The sequence below is a fragment of the Mesoplodon mirus genome (genome assembly GCF_964341445.2).
Source record: "Mesoplodon mirus genome assembly, chromosome: 2".
Taxonomy (NCBI): Eukaryota; Metazoa; Chordata; class Mammalia; order Artiodactyla; family Ziphiidae; genus Mesoplodon; species Mesoplodon mirus.
Window position 1 is genome coordinate 119,245,983 of NC_138977.1, and position 15,630 is coordinate 119,261,612.

At 44.9% G+C, this 15,630-nt stretch overlaps 1 protein-coding gene across 1 annotated transcript in view; it reads left to right on the forward strand.

Moving 5' to 3' along the window:
* Positions 1-15,630, forward strand: part of SIPA1L2 (signal induced proliferation associated 1 like 2) — a 223,697-nt gene that overhangs the window by 109,369 nt on the left and 98,698 nt on the right. Inside the window, exon 2 of the mRNA XM_082638723.1 lies at positions 3,761-5,472. Within this exon, the coding sequence (XP_082494849.1) occupies positions 3,996-5,472 (1,477 nt within the window). The 5' untranslated portion in view covers positions 3,761-3,995. The remainder of the gene's footprint in view (positions 1-3,760; positions 5,473-15,630) is intronic.

Consider the following 15,630-nt stretch of genomic DNA (forward strand, 5'->3'; position numbering starts at 1 on the left):
CTGGGTCACATGTTATGGGTGGAGTTAGCCCCACATAAATAAAATGGTTTCAGAGGTGTGGTACCCATTACCACAAGAAAGAGGAATACATTTGAGACAGGAAAAACCAGTAGCGTCTGATACAGCTAATGTTCTTATCGCACGCCCAAAATTAAAAAATCATAACTGAAGGAATATTTTCAGAAGATTTCTTTGGCAAAGGGTTTGTGTGCTCTGAGTTTGCTACGGTTTTTGTGTTTTTTGGCAAGCCTGATAGTAAGATTCAACACTAGTTCATCTATTTTTATTTGCTGCTATTATTCATTCATGTTTTAAAGTAATAATCCTTACTTTTTGACAGTTGTCAGTGTCTTCCATTTCTTTTTTTAAAAATAAACTTATTTATTTATTTATTTATGGCTACATTGGGTCTTTGTTGCTGTGCATGGGCTTTTCTCTAGTTGCAGCACGTGGGCTTCTCATTGCAATGGCTTCTCTTGTTGTAGAGCATGGGCTCTAGGCACATGAGCTTCAGTAGTTGTGGCATGTGGGCTCAGTAGCTGTGGCTCGCGGGCTCTAGAGCGCAGGCTCAGTAGTTGTGGCACACAGGCTTAGTTGCTCCGTGGCACGTGGGATCTTCCCGGACCAGGGCTTGAACCTGTGTCTCCTGCATTGGCAGGCGGATTCTTAACCACTGTGCCACCAGGGAAGCCCTTCCATTTCTATAATAGATCTATGGAATAAAGATTTTGTAGTTTTAATGCTGTCTGTTGCAAACAATGATACTATTGTAAATGTAAACGGATGTGAGAGCTTGGAAGATCAGTTTTCAGATATGAGTCCAAGCCCAGTGACCTCTGATAACTTTATGGTTAGTTTTTCCAGAACAAGTTATTCAGTGTCTGTGTTGTCGACGTTAATCCTAGTTTTCAGGTTTCTGTGTTTTACACATTCCTGGCAGGTGGCTTGAACTCAGAGCATCCTTCTGGGGTGTGTGAGTGGGCTGCTGGTAAGGGGAGGTGCTGATTTGCTGGTGGTGGAGTTGGGGAGGGGGACCAGAGTCTCACCTGTGCCCCGAGCCTTGAGCATCTTCCTGCTTTGACTGCCATGTGCTGTGGGAACATTGGTATTTCAGTGTGTGCCACGACAGGGAAAAGGAAGAAAAGCAAGGTACAAACTACATTTTTAGATAGCATTTGGTCTCATAAATGAGAGGATGAAGGGGTTTCAAAGTCATGGTTAAGGTAGCTCTTTGCATTTTGTGCATACATTGGTCATATTTTTAGTTAGGGATTATTATATTTCTACTCTCTTTGGTGCTAATCACTCTATTTAAATTTTCCATTCTTGGATGGGTTTGGGGAGTTTGTGTTTTGCCAGGAAATCTTAGTTTCTTCTATGTTTCTAAATTTGTTGCTGTAGAGTTGCTTGTGGTATAATTCTTTTACACTTATATTTATTTCAATACCTCCTATGTGTGTGGCCATTTCTCCTTTCTCATTTCCAAACGTATGTAATATTATTCTCCCTTTCTTTCTTTCTTTCTTTCTTTCTCTTTCTTTCTTTCTTTCCCTTTTTCAGGTTTGGGAAGGAGTGTATCTATTTTCTTACTCTTCAAGAAAGAAAAATCCACCTTTTGGATTTGTCTATTCTTTCTATCCCCTACCCCCTGCCATTCCATTAATTCCAGCTTGTATCTTTCTTCATTCCTTCTTTCCTGGTTTCTTTTGGTACATTTTGTTGTTCTTTTTCTAATTCCTTGAGGTGGTGAGCACTTAGTTCCTGATCATATTTCTAGAAATGTCACAGTTCAGTGTTTGGAACTGGGTACTTGACGGGGCATGGTTCTTTCTTTGGTAACAAGGATACAGATTAGTATTAGATAATGAAAATGAGTATCAGATTAATGCCTCCTGAGAATTCACATAGCTCTGTACCAACCATTAGAAGCTTTTCTTGCCCTTTCAAATTGTGTTGAGTGTTCTGTATGCAGGAGACTTAATAGAATGTATAGATTATGCAGAAGCCTACTACAGTGAATCAAATACCATTTCAACAGAGAGCTATTAGGCAAGAAGTTGTTTTCTTTCGTATCTCGGTCATCATTTTTTTTTCAGTTTCTGGGAAAGGATTTGATGATAATCTAAATTATAGAGGAAATCACTATGATTCAGAATCATCTCTGGTTCGTTTAAATACAATACTTTTTTTTTTTTCTTTTTGCGGTATGCGGGCCTCTTGCTGTTGTGGTCTCTCCCGTTGCGGAGCACACGCTCCGGACGCGCAGGCTCAGTGGCCATGGCTCACGGGCCCAGCCGCTCCGCAGCATGTGGGATCTTCCCGGACCGGGGCACGAACCCATGTCCCCTGCATTGGCAGGCGGACTCTCAACCACTACGCCACCAGGGAAGCCCTAAATACAATACTTTTAAGTGAAATAGATAAGGTGCCGTCAGCTCTGGTCTCTCTCTGAGAACTCTGGGCATGTCCTGGTCTGCTGAGTGCTCGGAAGCATCTGACTGCTCATTCCCTCTCTGTTTGCCACACCCTAAAATATCATTATTTCCTCAGTTATGAAGCTGCCCTGGGAGCAAACAGCATGTTGTCATGCCCAGACTGATTTTTTGCCCCCCAATGGGGAAGAAAGCAAGCTGCCATCATAAGAAAATATCTGCCATCATAAGAAAATATTCCAGGAGACCACCACATGGTCATCACAAAGTCGTTAAGAACCCACTGGAAAGAGTCCTTACACTGTTTAGCTAGTTGGAATTTTAACATTATTCCTAACTGAGTTGCAGTTATTTTTTATGCTTTGGTGAAGGCTAAGGGAAATCAGCTATATCACATCTTTATTCTCATCATTATTTTCAGACATGGTAGAGTCATTCTTTTTTTTATTCTTGTGCCAACAGTAAGATTCCCAGACAGCCAAGAGTTCGGGAAATAGTAATACCTGGAAAATATTTTTGTCTAATTAAAGATAGAACAAATTGAAAAATTATTTGTAATTAAAGAGGAGAGTTGGTGAAGTCAAGTTTCTACCAGACACAAAGGTAAATTGTGTTTTAAATCTCTAAGCTTCCCCGCACATTTGTCAACTTGCTAGTGGTGTAATGAACTAGAAAGTTGTACTTGTTTAGACACCAGGTTCTTGAAGACTCCTTCTCACTGTCAGGGGATCTCTGTGAGTTCTTATTTGCTTGTAAGAGAGCATTCTGAAAACTCATTGTTAATGCCTTGTATTGACCTTTGTGCTGCTGGACATTTTGAGTTTAACTGGTTTGAAAGAAAGTTGAAGAATACTCAAACAATTCCATGACCATTGTGTTACTCTTACAACTAATTGAAATACCTGATTTAAGCCAGGTTACATCAATAGATAAATGTTGATACTGAGATGAAGGGCGTAGCTCCTGGCTTAGGGGAGCTGGTGGAGGAGACTGATCAGTACAGCAGCAGCAAGAGTATAAGGGAAGCTGCTGTGGTTGGTGTAGGTGCAGATACCATGGAAACACAGAGGAAGCAGTCCTTGCTCAGATGTGGGCTGAGCGTGGGAGGGTTCTGCTTGATTGTGTGGTGTAAATTTTAAGCAGCCAGGTACAGTGAGTAGGCAGAGTGTTCCGGAGAGAAGGAGAGTGTGAACAGCAGTGCGGAACCGTGAAACTTCACGCCAGTTTACGGGGAACTGGAGAGAAGGGCAGATGAGAAATCACGTGGACAATGTATTGAACTGGAGCTCCAGTGATTGTTAATGGCTATTTTCTGTTTTTTGATTCAGGTGAAGGAACTGGCCAGATGTCTTAAGGGATGCTTTTGAAAAGGACAGAGGTGTTCAAAATTATTACAGCAACTGAGAAGCAAGTTGGTTTTGGAGAAACTATACTCTGGGGATGTTTGCTTCTGGTTACCAAGGAAAAATACAACTCTAGAAGAAGCCTTTGTAAATAACAATGTAATTAGATTTACATCAGTCTTCCTGGCGAGACTTGGAGCTTCCTGCGTCATCGGTAGACATGAGTGACCCCAGGCAGTCACAAGAAGAGCAGCACAAGGTTAGCAGAGCCTCTTCGAAGTTCAAGGGTCCTCCCAGAATCATGCAGTCCGATGATTATTTTGCTCGAAAATTTAAAGCCATCAATGGCAACATGGGACCCACCACTTCCTTAAATGCTTCCAGTTCCAATGAGAACGGTGGTCCGGCTAATGGTACCCCGGCCGTGCCCAAGATGGGCGTCAGAGCAAGGGTGTCTGAGTGGCCTCCTAAAAAGGACTGCTCCAAGGAGCTGACCTGCAAGGCCCTGTGGGAAAGCCGGTCACAGACCAGCTACGAAAGTGTCACATCCATTATGCACAACGGGCAAAACAACCAGAGCGACCACCAGCAAGAGGAACCGCTCAACCTAGACTTTGTGGAGGCGAAGTCTACCATCGGAGACATCTTCATTCACTCTCCGCAAAGAGGGCTGCACCCCATAAGACAGAGAAGCAATAGTGATGTAACCATTAGTGACATCGACGCAGAAGACGTCCTAGACCAAAATGCAGTGAACCCCAATACCGGGGCCGCCCTGCACCGGGAGTACGGGAGCACGTCTTCCATTGACCGGCAGGGCTTGTCCGGGGAGAACTTCTTTGCTATGCTCCGAGGGTACCGGCTAGAGAACTACGAACACAAGGTGATGGCCCCGTTCGGGTTTCCCGAGTTCTTCCCCTGCGACCCTGCAATCTCCCCCAGCCTTCATGCCGCAGCACAGATTTCTAGAGGCGAATTCATGCACATCTCAGGACTAGACTATATGGACAGTGCCCTCCTCCTGGGGAGAGACAGGGACAAGCCTTTCCAACGGAGGTTGAAGTCAGAGTCCATGGAAACGTCCCTCTTCCGCAAGCTGCGGACCGTGAAAAGTGAGCACGAGACGTTCAAGTTCGCCTCCGAGCTGGAGGACGGGCGTCTGGAGAGGGGCGTCCGCCCTTGGAACTGCCAGCGCTGTTTTGCACATTATGATGTCCAGAGCATCTTGTTTAATATCAACGAAGCCATGGCCACGAGGGCAAACGTGGGGAAGAGGAAGAACATCACCACCGGGGCCTCGGCGGCATCCCAGACCCAGATGCCAATGGGCCCGCCGGGCAGCTGTGATTCCCCGCTGGGGAGCAAAGAAGACCTCAACTCCAAAGAGAACCTGGACACGGACGACGGTGATGGGAAGAGCAATGACCTGGTGCTCAGCTGTCCCTACTTTCGGAATGAGACGGGCGGGGAGGGCGACCGGAGGATCGCGCTGTCCAGGGCCAACTCGTCCTCCTTCGGTTCCGGGGAAAGTTGCTCCTTCGAGGCCTCACTCAGCTCTCACTGCACCAACGCGGGCGTCTCGGTCCTGGAGGTGCCCAGGGAGAACCAGCCAATCCACAGGGAGAAGGTCAGGCGCTACGTCATCGAGCACATCGACCTGGGGGCCTATTACTACCGCAGGTTCTTCTACGGCAAAGGTAAGGGGCCCTGTGTGGTATGCGGCTTTGGGTCGGAGCATGTCCCAGGCCGTGGTCCACTGGGTTTGAGCTTGTTCTGTGTCACAGAGCCTCCATTGCTGCCGGACTGATCCCTTCTTTCTTTATTTTTTATTTTTTTAATTTTTTGGGCCACGCCATGCAGCATGCAGGATCTTAGTTCCCCAACCAGGGGTGGAACCCGTACCCCCAGGGATAGAACCCGTGACCCACGCAGTGGAAGCGCGGAGTCCTAGCCTCTGGACCGCCAGGGAGGTCCCAGATCCCTTCTTTAGAAATCCCCAGTTCCCTGTCTTTGCTGATCCCTAGTCCCTGATGTGGAAACGTCTGCTCTTTCCTTCTCTCTGCCAATGTGTGAGCGTCACAAATGTCAGACTCCACTGAGGTTTACCCCTTTTAGGAAGTCTTCGCTGATGGGCTCCATTGCTCTTTCATTCCTCTGAATAATCTCTTAACACTGTGTACAGTGGATAGTTCTGGTTCTTTTCCCTCTAGTTTTTTCTGTACTTTTCTCCTACACCTTTGCTTCATCTTTTTAATTTTATGTCTTCACAGCTCCTTCTGCCTTGTGGAAGTGTTAAGTAAACCTTTGTTGAAAGAATGTATGAATGTATAAATTAGTAGATAGACAAATTTAGTCTTCTTGCAGTTTTACACATAGGCTTAAAGGTTCAGATACAAATACTTCCTTGGTATTGTTATTTCAGAAATTCTTCAAGTACGTGTAGAATAAATGATGTTTACTTTTATTTGTATGTTTAGCCTTGAAGGATGCATCCCTCAGAAGTCATGTAGTTGAATCCTCAGCCTTTCAATGTGTCGTTAGCTATTCCAGGGACATGAGAAGCCCCTCTGTCTTACAGGCCCACAGAGAAACATGCTCCATGCACACGTCAGTAACACACGCCAAATAGAAAACCCAGGGACTCTCGCCCTGCCTTCTTAGTGGGTGTGACTTGCTTCCGTGGCCCCTTCCTTCTAGGACAGCATACTCTTCGGGGCTTAGTTTTCTGTTTGCAGTTTCGCCTGCCACCCCCCTCCATTCCCAGGTGTCACCTCTTAGAGCACGAAGGAAGCAGAGGTGGCCCAGTGAGTCTCGGGGGGCCTCTCTTCCTTCTGTGCCTTCTGGTGTGGATAAATGCCAGCTGACTGTACTTAGAATTTATTTAGTATTGGTTTCTATCTTCAGAATGCTTGCCTGCAATCTTTGACTCCAGCTGTTTCTTTTTGAGGTTGGGTCAGGGTGTAGCTCTAACCTCGGGAGGTCACTCCATCCACTTCGGTCCCTGGAGCCTTCTTAGTGCTTTTTCCCCTGGACTGCAAGCTGGACCAAGTGCAATTATTAAATTAATAATCCCCCCCTTTGCATCAATCCAGATTTAACCAGTCATCCATAATCATAATATTATGAAATCATATAAATCAATGGAATGAATAGAATGTTGATAAGCAACATAGCTAAATAAGCAGGCGTTTGAATTGCGACTGGTCATATAGTTTGAGTTGTCTTTCTGGTCTTGTACGGATGACATGATGGGACTGAAATAACTTGGTCAACATCTTGATTCCCTGGCTGTGTCCCCAACACTCCCGTCTCAGCCCTGGTTCCTGGTGGGCTCAGCATCACCGTTGTGACGTTACTGCCTTCCAGCCAGTGAATGCACAGAATCTTGGATCTTCTTTTTAATCTGTGCCGGAAATAACTCATGGCCCTCAGGACTGTTCACCCAGGGGCAGAGGATTATAAAACTCTGCTCACGATGCTCTCGAGGTGGAACTTAGTTATTTTTGGAAAGGGAGGCCATGGAGAAATAGGCTTCCTGCTTAAGATATTTTTTATTCGACGAAGCCATGGCTGTCAATGCTAGCAATAAAATAGTCTGTTGGAATTGTTATGCCCTGAAATCCTTAGGCGCGATGAGTCATTCTAAGGTTTGTAAGTGGTTTGCGATTCACCGTGTAAAATATCAGAATGTAAAAATTGTATATGTGTATCTATCCGTATACATGTGTATGTATGCAAATACTTAGTGCCAACATCTCATTTGTTGTACTCCTTTGCACATCTTAGTGTGTTAAGTCTACGCAGTGTATATGGAATAAAGAACTGATGTTTTCTGGACCCAGGCAGGGTTGCCGCCATCTGACCCGTTTAATGTCCTGAAGGTCTGTTCCACGAGATAATTTTAGGTTGCTAGATTCTCTTAATTCTCTTGACTTTTTTTGTAGTTTTTCTCTTGAACTCTGTCACTTCCTGATAATTGTAAAGAGTTACCTGTGAGTGGTTTATCTCCTCCACTTTTCCTGATTTGCTACTGAGGATTTTCCAGGGCTTTAGAAGTGACATCATCAAACTTGGTAGATTCGAATGTGCAATAAAACATAAATAAGAAAAATCTGAGAGTAGATGCCCTGTGGTGAGTTGTAAGTGGGTGTAGACTGCTTTGTCATTTCCGGGGTGCTGGGCTCACTCTGGGTCTGTGAATGAGGCAGACAGCCAAATTCTAGACTCCTGCGGTAAGCCTGCGCAATGAAGGTGCGGGACAGCCGTCCCCGAGGTCCTTTGTCTTGTGCTGCAGTTCTGTGCTGGGCACGGTGACTGTTGTATGGCTGATGGGACCCAGGGGCCAGGACAGAACAGGAGGAGACAGAATCAGACCCAGCCCAGCCCTGCCACTCTGCGCTCTCTCCCTGCAGCCCTGGACTGTGCCTGCTTCCTCCTATATTTGGCTCTTCCCCTGTGGGCCTGTGTGACTTCAAAATGCAATTGGCTGCAATAGCAGCTGCTGCTGCTCTCGCTGGTCTCTCTGTAGAGCCATTAAGGACTAAAGGCAGAGGCAGCAGCCCGGATTGCCAGCGGCCAGGTGGCCGAGGCCTCCTACATGTGGGACTGGAGCCCAGCTTTTTCCCAAGGATCACAAAAGCATATGTCTGCCAGATAAAGTGCAATGACTAAATGGATGATTTCCCCCCATTTTTCACACCAGCTTCAACCACTGGAGTTTATATCTGCCAACACATCACAAGTTGCAGGAACAGCATTGTGTTTAAAAACAGAGGCCCTGGGCAGACTGTCACAGAGCATTTTTGCAGATTTTTTCTTTCCCTTTTCCTCTTTTCCCTTCACTCAGTTCTTCTCTTTGGAAGCAGGCTTTCAAGGAATCTTTTGATACTTTCCAGAACGCCTTTTCTTTTCCTCCATTCTTCATTGTTCTGTGTGAAAGTTCATTTTCAAAAGAATGACATGGCTCCCAGTCGCTGGGAAAGGTTTAAAAGACCCAGCTCTCTGAATCTCTTTCTCTCTTTCTTTCCCTTCTTTCAAATGACGATGCCTACATCAGTTGTCATAGGTAAACTTTTCAGCTTTAATTAGGTGGTTGACTCTTTTTTTTTTAATTTCATTTTATTTATTTTTTTATACAGCAGGTTCTTATTAGTCATCAGTTTTATACACATCAGTGTATGTATACATGTCAACCCCAATCGCCCAATTCATCACACTGGTTGACTCTTTATTGGGTAGTTAACATGAGATGGCTGTCCTTATGTCGAGGTGTATTCCTATGACACATAGTCTTTGAACGGCTTTGAATAACTTTGCAAAGGGATTTATGCAGGGGAGTGGCCTGCCACGGTGCCCTGTGGGCAGCATTGCTTGTCTGGGCAAATCCCTCTGTAGCCTTCAGTGAAACAACTTTTTAAAAGAGCCGGATTGTAGCAAGCTTAGTGAATGCTCTCGAATGTCCCTTCCTTTCGCTGGCGATGACCCTGGTGCTGTGTGCCAGGCCACTCTGTCCCTCATGGAACTCTAGTGAAACTGCAGTTCCCTCCTGGGAGCTAGGGCCCCCTAGATGGGGATTTCACCTGTGGTCTTGGTTTGAATTGCCTTTAGCTTCCCTTGCAGCACAGCAGACCTCCTGGGGCTTAGAGCCACTTAGAGCCGCTGGCCAGCAACTGACTGTCCGGAGTGTGACTGGGGCTGGAGCCACGCGGACAGCAGAGGGATGCTGTGGGTTTCTGTGTGTCTTGCGCCTTTTAGGCAATAGTGTACCTGAGAGTTACTCAGGAGTTCTAAAGCTGCCCAGTGCCTTGCTTCAGGTCACGCACACAAGAATGGCTCCTGAAGACGAGGTAAGTCACTTTGGGGTAAATGGAGGTCAAACCAGGGAGAAGGATAAAGCTGCGCCTCTTTGATAACTCAGGAGTGAAGTGAAAAGTGGCTGAATTGTGTCTGAGCCTTTGGGAGCATTATGTATGTTCCTATGGATGTGGGGAGTGGAGGGAATACTAAGATTGACAATATTTATCTTTTTTTTTTTTTGGTTTAGAATTTTTAAATGGCGTATAAATACTATATGATCATTATGGGAAAATAAGGAAAGGTAGGGAAGCAAAAGAAAGAGAAAGAAAACCCCTCCAATCCATAAGAAAGACACAATTCCCATGAATAGTTTCATCGTTATCCTGCTAGGCTTTTCCTGATGCAGGTAAATGGATGTATGTGGAGCTTGCTTTGGGTGCTCATGCTTCCTTCATTGGTACTTCTATCATTGTGTACACAGCTGCATCAGCACTCTAAGAGCCATTAGCAATGATCATCATCTGCCGCGGGCGCATGGGGAGATGCCAGGTATTTGCCAACCGTGATCTGGGCAGAAGAGTTAATGACTGTATTTGCTTTACTTCAAAGAAAAATCTTTCAACTTGACAGAAACATAGTGATAAAGAGACCTATATTTCTTCCACCTGCAACACTACTCATGTCAAATATGTTAATGAACATTCTTTTTTTTTTTTTTTTTTTGCGGTATGCAGGCCTCTCACTGCTGTGGCCTCTCCCGTTGCGGAGCACAGGCTCCGGATGTGCAGGCTCAGCGGCCATGGCTCACGGGGCCCAGCCGCTCCGTGGCATGTGGGATCCTCCCGGACCGGGGCACAAACCCGTGTCCCCTGCATCGGCAGGCGGACTCTCAACCACTGCGCCACCAGGGAAGCCCAATGGACATTCATTTTAACAACAGATCTTTACTTGAAAAGCAAATTGCTATAAAAAATGTTTAAATTTCATAAACCTTGAAAAATTATAGAAATTTAAGTCATGGCCTTCCCCTTCTCCACTTGAATGTGGGCTGTGCTTAGTGAATCACCTCCGAAGGATGGACTGTGGGAAGAGGGGAGAAGCCTGGCAAACATTGCCCCAGCCAGGTGATCCAGGTCAGCATCAACAGGGGCAAATCATGTGGATGGTTTGTACCCTTGATGTGATGGGAATGGCATTTCTGTGGTCTTCCTCTCCAAAAACATAACCTCAGTCTGTTTAGGGAAAAACATTAGACACATCCCAACTGAGGCACATTCTACAAAATCCCTGCCCTGTACTCCTCAAAACTGCCATGGTCATCAAAAGAGGGGAAGTCTGAGAAACTGTCACAGTCTAGAGGACCCTAAAGAGACACTATGACAATGTCATGTGGTGTCATGGATGGGATCCTCAAACAGAAAAGGACACTAGGTAAAAACTAAAAATATCTGAGTAAACTATGGACTTCAGTTAATAATAATATACCAATATTGGTGCATTAATTGAACAAATATACCAAAGTATGTAAGCTGGTAACAGCTAGGAAACTGGGTGAGTGGTTTAAGAGAACTCTCTGCTATCTTTGCAGCTTTTCTATAAATCAAAAACAATTTAAAAATCATTTACTTAATTTTTTTAAAAATGTAAGTTATAAGTTCTCCTGATATATTTAAAATGAGAATCTTTAAAATAAGAAGAAAGAAAAAAATTGATACAGTTCTTAAAAGCAGCAAACCTCTAGGGCCCTTCCTGTACACACTTGCCATGAGTATCATTCTCAAACTTACCTTGAGGGGCAGGGGAATTGTTAAGCTTTAGAATTTACTCTTTTATTTTTTTAATAAGCTAGATTTAGTTGTTTTTTTAAAAATTTATTTATTTTGGTTGCATTGGGTCCTTGTTGCTGTGCACGTGGGCTTTCTCTAGTTGCGGCGAGCAGGGGCTACTCTTTGTTGCGGTGCGCGGGCTTCTCATTGCGGTGGCTTCTCTTGGGGAGCATGGGCTCTAGGCGTGTGGGCTTCAGTAGTTGTGGTATACGGGCTCAATAGTTGTGGCTCATGGGCTCTAGAGCGCAGGCTCAGTAGTTGTGGCGCGTGGGCTTAGTTGCTCCACGGCATGTGGGATCTTCCCAGACCAGGGCTCGAACCCATGTCCCCTGCCTAGGCAGGCAGATTCTTAACCACTGTGCCACCAGGGAAGCCCTAGAATTTACTGTTTCTGCATTGAAATGCACAAAGACATTCTCTTTGAATTACCCCTGAAATCTGCAGGTTAAGGTGGGGTGGCTGTGAGGGGCTGTTGGGGATGTCCTTGGCACTCTGGTTCCCAAATCTTCACTGAACTCTCTGAAGGAGGCCTTTGTGCCCAGCTCATTTTTTTTTGGAATTTTCTATGACAAGTACAACAAAAGAAGTATGTATCTAGCAGAAATCCTTTGTAAAGAGCTGAATTGGTTTTATGGGGCAGACTCTGTAGTGTGTGTGAAAGAGAGTCTTAGTTTGCCCTCTTCTCTCCCCACTGCCTGGTGCTTAGGGGCCCTAGTGTTTATAGTTCCGCCATGTGCCCATGAATAGGACAGAGAACTTCTTTGATTTCCCCTTCCCATCGTAGCTTTACAAGACGTCTTAGGTGTGGGCAGATTGGAATTCTTTTTGAAAAGGTTGGAATTTTTCAGAAAAGACTGTTTAGCTGCTTCTGAGCAGACTGGGTTTCCAACAGAAGCAATATCCATACCACAATGTAGGGTGTAAGACTGGCCTTTCCAAGGTCCATTTCTGCCCCTATTACCGAGTCCAAGGTCAGACAGCTGACCACATGACAAGCCAATAAATCAAGAAGCAACTTGTTGGGGCAAGGCATAGCCACTTTATTTGGAAAGCCAGCAGACTTAGAAGAAGGTGGACTAGTGTCCCAAAGAACCATCTTAACTTGAGTTAGAATTGAGGCTTCTTTTATACCGGAAGGGGAAAGGGTGTGGCTGGTTGTTGCAGACTTCTTGGTCTCGGAATCCTTTGTTCTTGCAGCTGTCCACATAGGTCAGGTCACCATGTTCCCCTAAATCTCCAGCAAGACAAATGTTATTCTCTGTTCTGTAACTTTGTATCTCTGTATGAATAGAAAAGTGTTAAACCCTTAAAGGTCAGAGCCTTGAGAATGGGCTCTCCTGTATATTTCAGGCTACAGGCAACATTCTTAACTTGTAGTAAAAGCAATAAAATACAAAGGCTAAAGTCAAAGAAACAGATCTAATATGGAGGCAGATTTGTTCTTCCTTATTACACCAGTAGCAAAATGCAAGGAAGTTTTCCCAGTTAACTGCCACATCAGTCAAACTATACAGAAATATTAGAGTATTAATACAAAGGTGAAAGTAAAAGAAACATCCAGTATGGAGTCAGATTTGTTGTTCCCTTATTACACCCCAAGATGCCAGCCCTTAAGCCTTGAAGGCCCTTCCTGTGTCTGGCCCAGCCCTGGCTGCTGGATATGCATGCAGCACCTCCAGGCATTCTCTCCAGGGCCTCTTTTCTGTAAAAATCTTTAAGTTCACTAATTTTTTTAACTACTGTTACCCAGCTCTATGTAAATTTACCCTTTTCTCCAATGGTAATCTTTGTACTTAATATTTTAACTGAAGCATATTATTCGTACATACATCTGCTAAATGAACAAATAAAAACAAAGGATTCTTCTAAAATATGTATAATAACTCTTTTGCCCCTTTTGATACCAACCAACTATTTTGTGGCTGGGGAATTGTCTTTCTGCCAATGGGCAGCGGTGTCTGTCCATTCTCATTGTAGTTGGAGGCCTGTGACTGGCAGGCAGGGCAGCATATCTTGATGTAATGAACATAGACTGTTCTGAAATCAGACTCTTGGGTTTACATCCCAACTCAGTTTTGGACAACTTCTTTTTTTTTTTTCTTTTTGCCGTATGTGGGCCTCTCACTGTTGTGGCCTCTCCCGTTGTGGAGCACAGGCTCCGGACGCGCAGGCTCAGCGGCCATGGCTCACGGGCCCAGCCGCTCTGCGGCATGTGGGATCTTCCCAGACTGGGGCACGAACCCGTGTCCCCTGCATTGGCAGGTGGACTCTCAACCACTGCACCACCAGGGAAGCTCTTGGACAACTTCATGAACTTCTCTGTGCCTCAGTTAATCATCTAAAAAGGGGATCATAATAAAAATATTAAAATATCTCCTGTAAAGGGCTTAGGACAGTGCCTATTACATAGTATATATCCTTGTCCTCCCAGGAGTTCTTAAATAAATGTATGAGACTTCTCTCTAAAAAGAAACTAGTGTCCCCACCACCGGTGCAGCGTTTAAAGGGCAGGACTTTATTTTAATGGTTAAAAAGATGAAGAGAGAAAATAGTAGAACCATATGGCAGGGTGGGCCCCGGGGGAAAGGTGTCTGGTGAAGTCTGCCACTCCATTCCAAACACATTCACTTAAGTTTCACTAATGTGGCAGTTGTGGGCAGGAGGATCCTTTTACATATCAAATGAACCCCATTGCTGAGTGATGCATGGCTGCATTTGCTTTGAATTTCATGCCTGGTGGCTTCTTTTCTTTTTTTCCCCCTCTGGTTTTATACAGTCACCGAAGAAAATTAATAGCGAATTGGACACTCTTAAATTCATATGGGAGAACCGAGTACCACCTAACAATTGTACTGTTCTGGGATGCAAATTCTTCCTTTAGCGGACACACAGCCAACTCAGTTCTTAACCGTAGTGCCTGGCCAGTACCTCCACAAGCAGAACTCCTGTGGAGGTCCAGGGGGGCTCTTAGCACGGAGGGATCACCCAGCTGCAGAGGGGGTTCAACCTATGGGTTATAGTCATATGGGTCCCATGTGGCTGAGGGGGCAGGGGGGGCGGTGCTGGGAAACATGTATGCTGTGCTGGGTGGTCACAGCTCCCATCCCCTGCAGCATTGTAGAACGGTACGCTAGTTCATCCTAGCATCCTTTGTCCTTAGATGTGTGCTCCGTCAGTTATGGAGGAGGGACTGATGCTCTCATATTTCTCTAGGAAGAGTTATTAATACTCTAATTAATTTCTCTATAGTTTGACCCATGCGGCAGTTAACTGGGAAAACTTCCTTGCATTTTGCTACTGGTATAATAAGGAAGAACAAATCTGCTTCCATATTAGATCTGTTTCTTTGACTTTAGCCTTTGTATTTTATTGCTTTTGCTACAAGTTAAGAATGTTGCCTGTAGCCTGAAATATACAGGAGAGCCCATTCTCAAGGCTCTGACCTTTAAAGGTGTAGCACTTTCCCATTCATATAGAGATAAAAAGTTGCAGAACAGAGAAGAACATTTGTCTTGTTGGAGGTTTATGGGAACATGGTGACCTGACCTATGTGGACAGCTGCAAGAACAAAGGATTCTGACCCCAAGAAGTTTGCAACAACTAACCACACTCCTCCCTCACCTTGCCTTTAAAAGCGCTTTGCTCTAAAGCCCTTCAAGGAGTTTGGGGGCTCTTGGGGCACAAGCCACTCGTCTTCTTACATGGTCCTGCAATAAACTTTTCTCTACTCCAAACTCCGACGTTTGGGTTTGTTTGGCCTCACTGTGCATTGAGCACGCGAACTTGGCATTTGGTAACACTGGTGCAGTATAGCTGGAAGTCAAGGTCTCTGGAAGGTAAGGTCTCAGAGCACCTAGAACTTACTAAAACCCACCTACCTTGCATTTGTTCAAATCCAAAATTTATTTCGCTCTTTGTCTCACTTAAGAAATAAAAGGAAAGCTGGACAACTACTCCGCTCAATAATGACCTGGGCCTCTCAGCTTTTACGCAGTGAACCCTTTCTTTGCTCTCGTAGTGTTTTCTTTCTCCTTCCCATTCTTGTAGCAAATGACACTAAAAATTATGCATTATCAAAGGAGGTCTTTGATAGCTCCTTACTTCTCCAGACTTGCACTTTTTAAAAATAAATTCATTCATTCATTCATTCATTCATTCATTTTTGTTTTTGGCTGCGTTGGGTCTTTGTTGCTGTGCACGGGCTTTCTCTAGTTGCGGTAAGCACGGGCCACT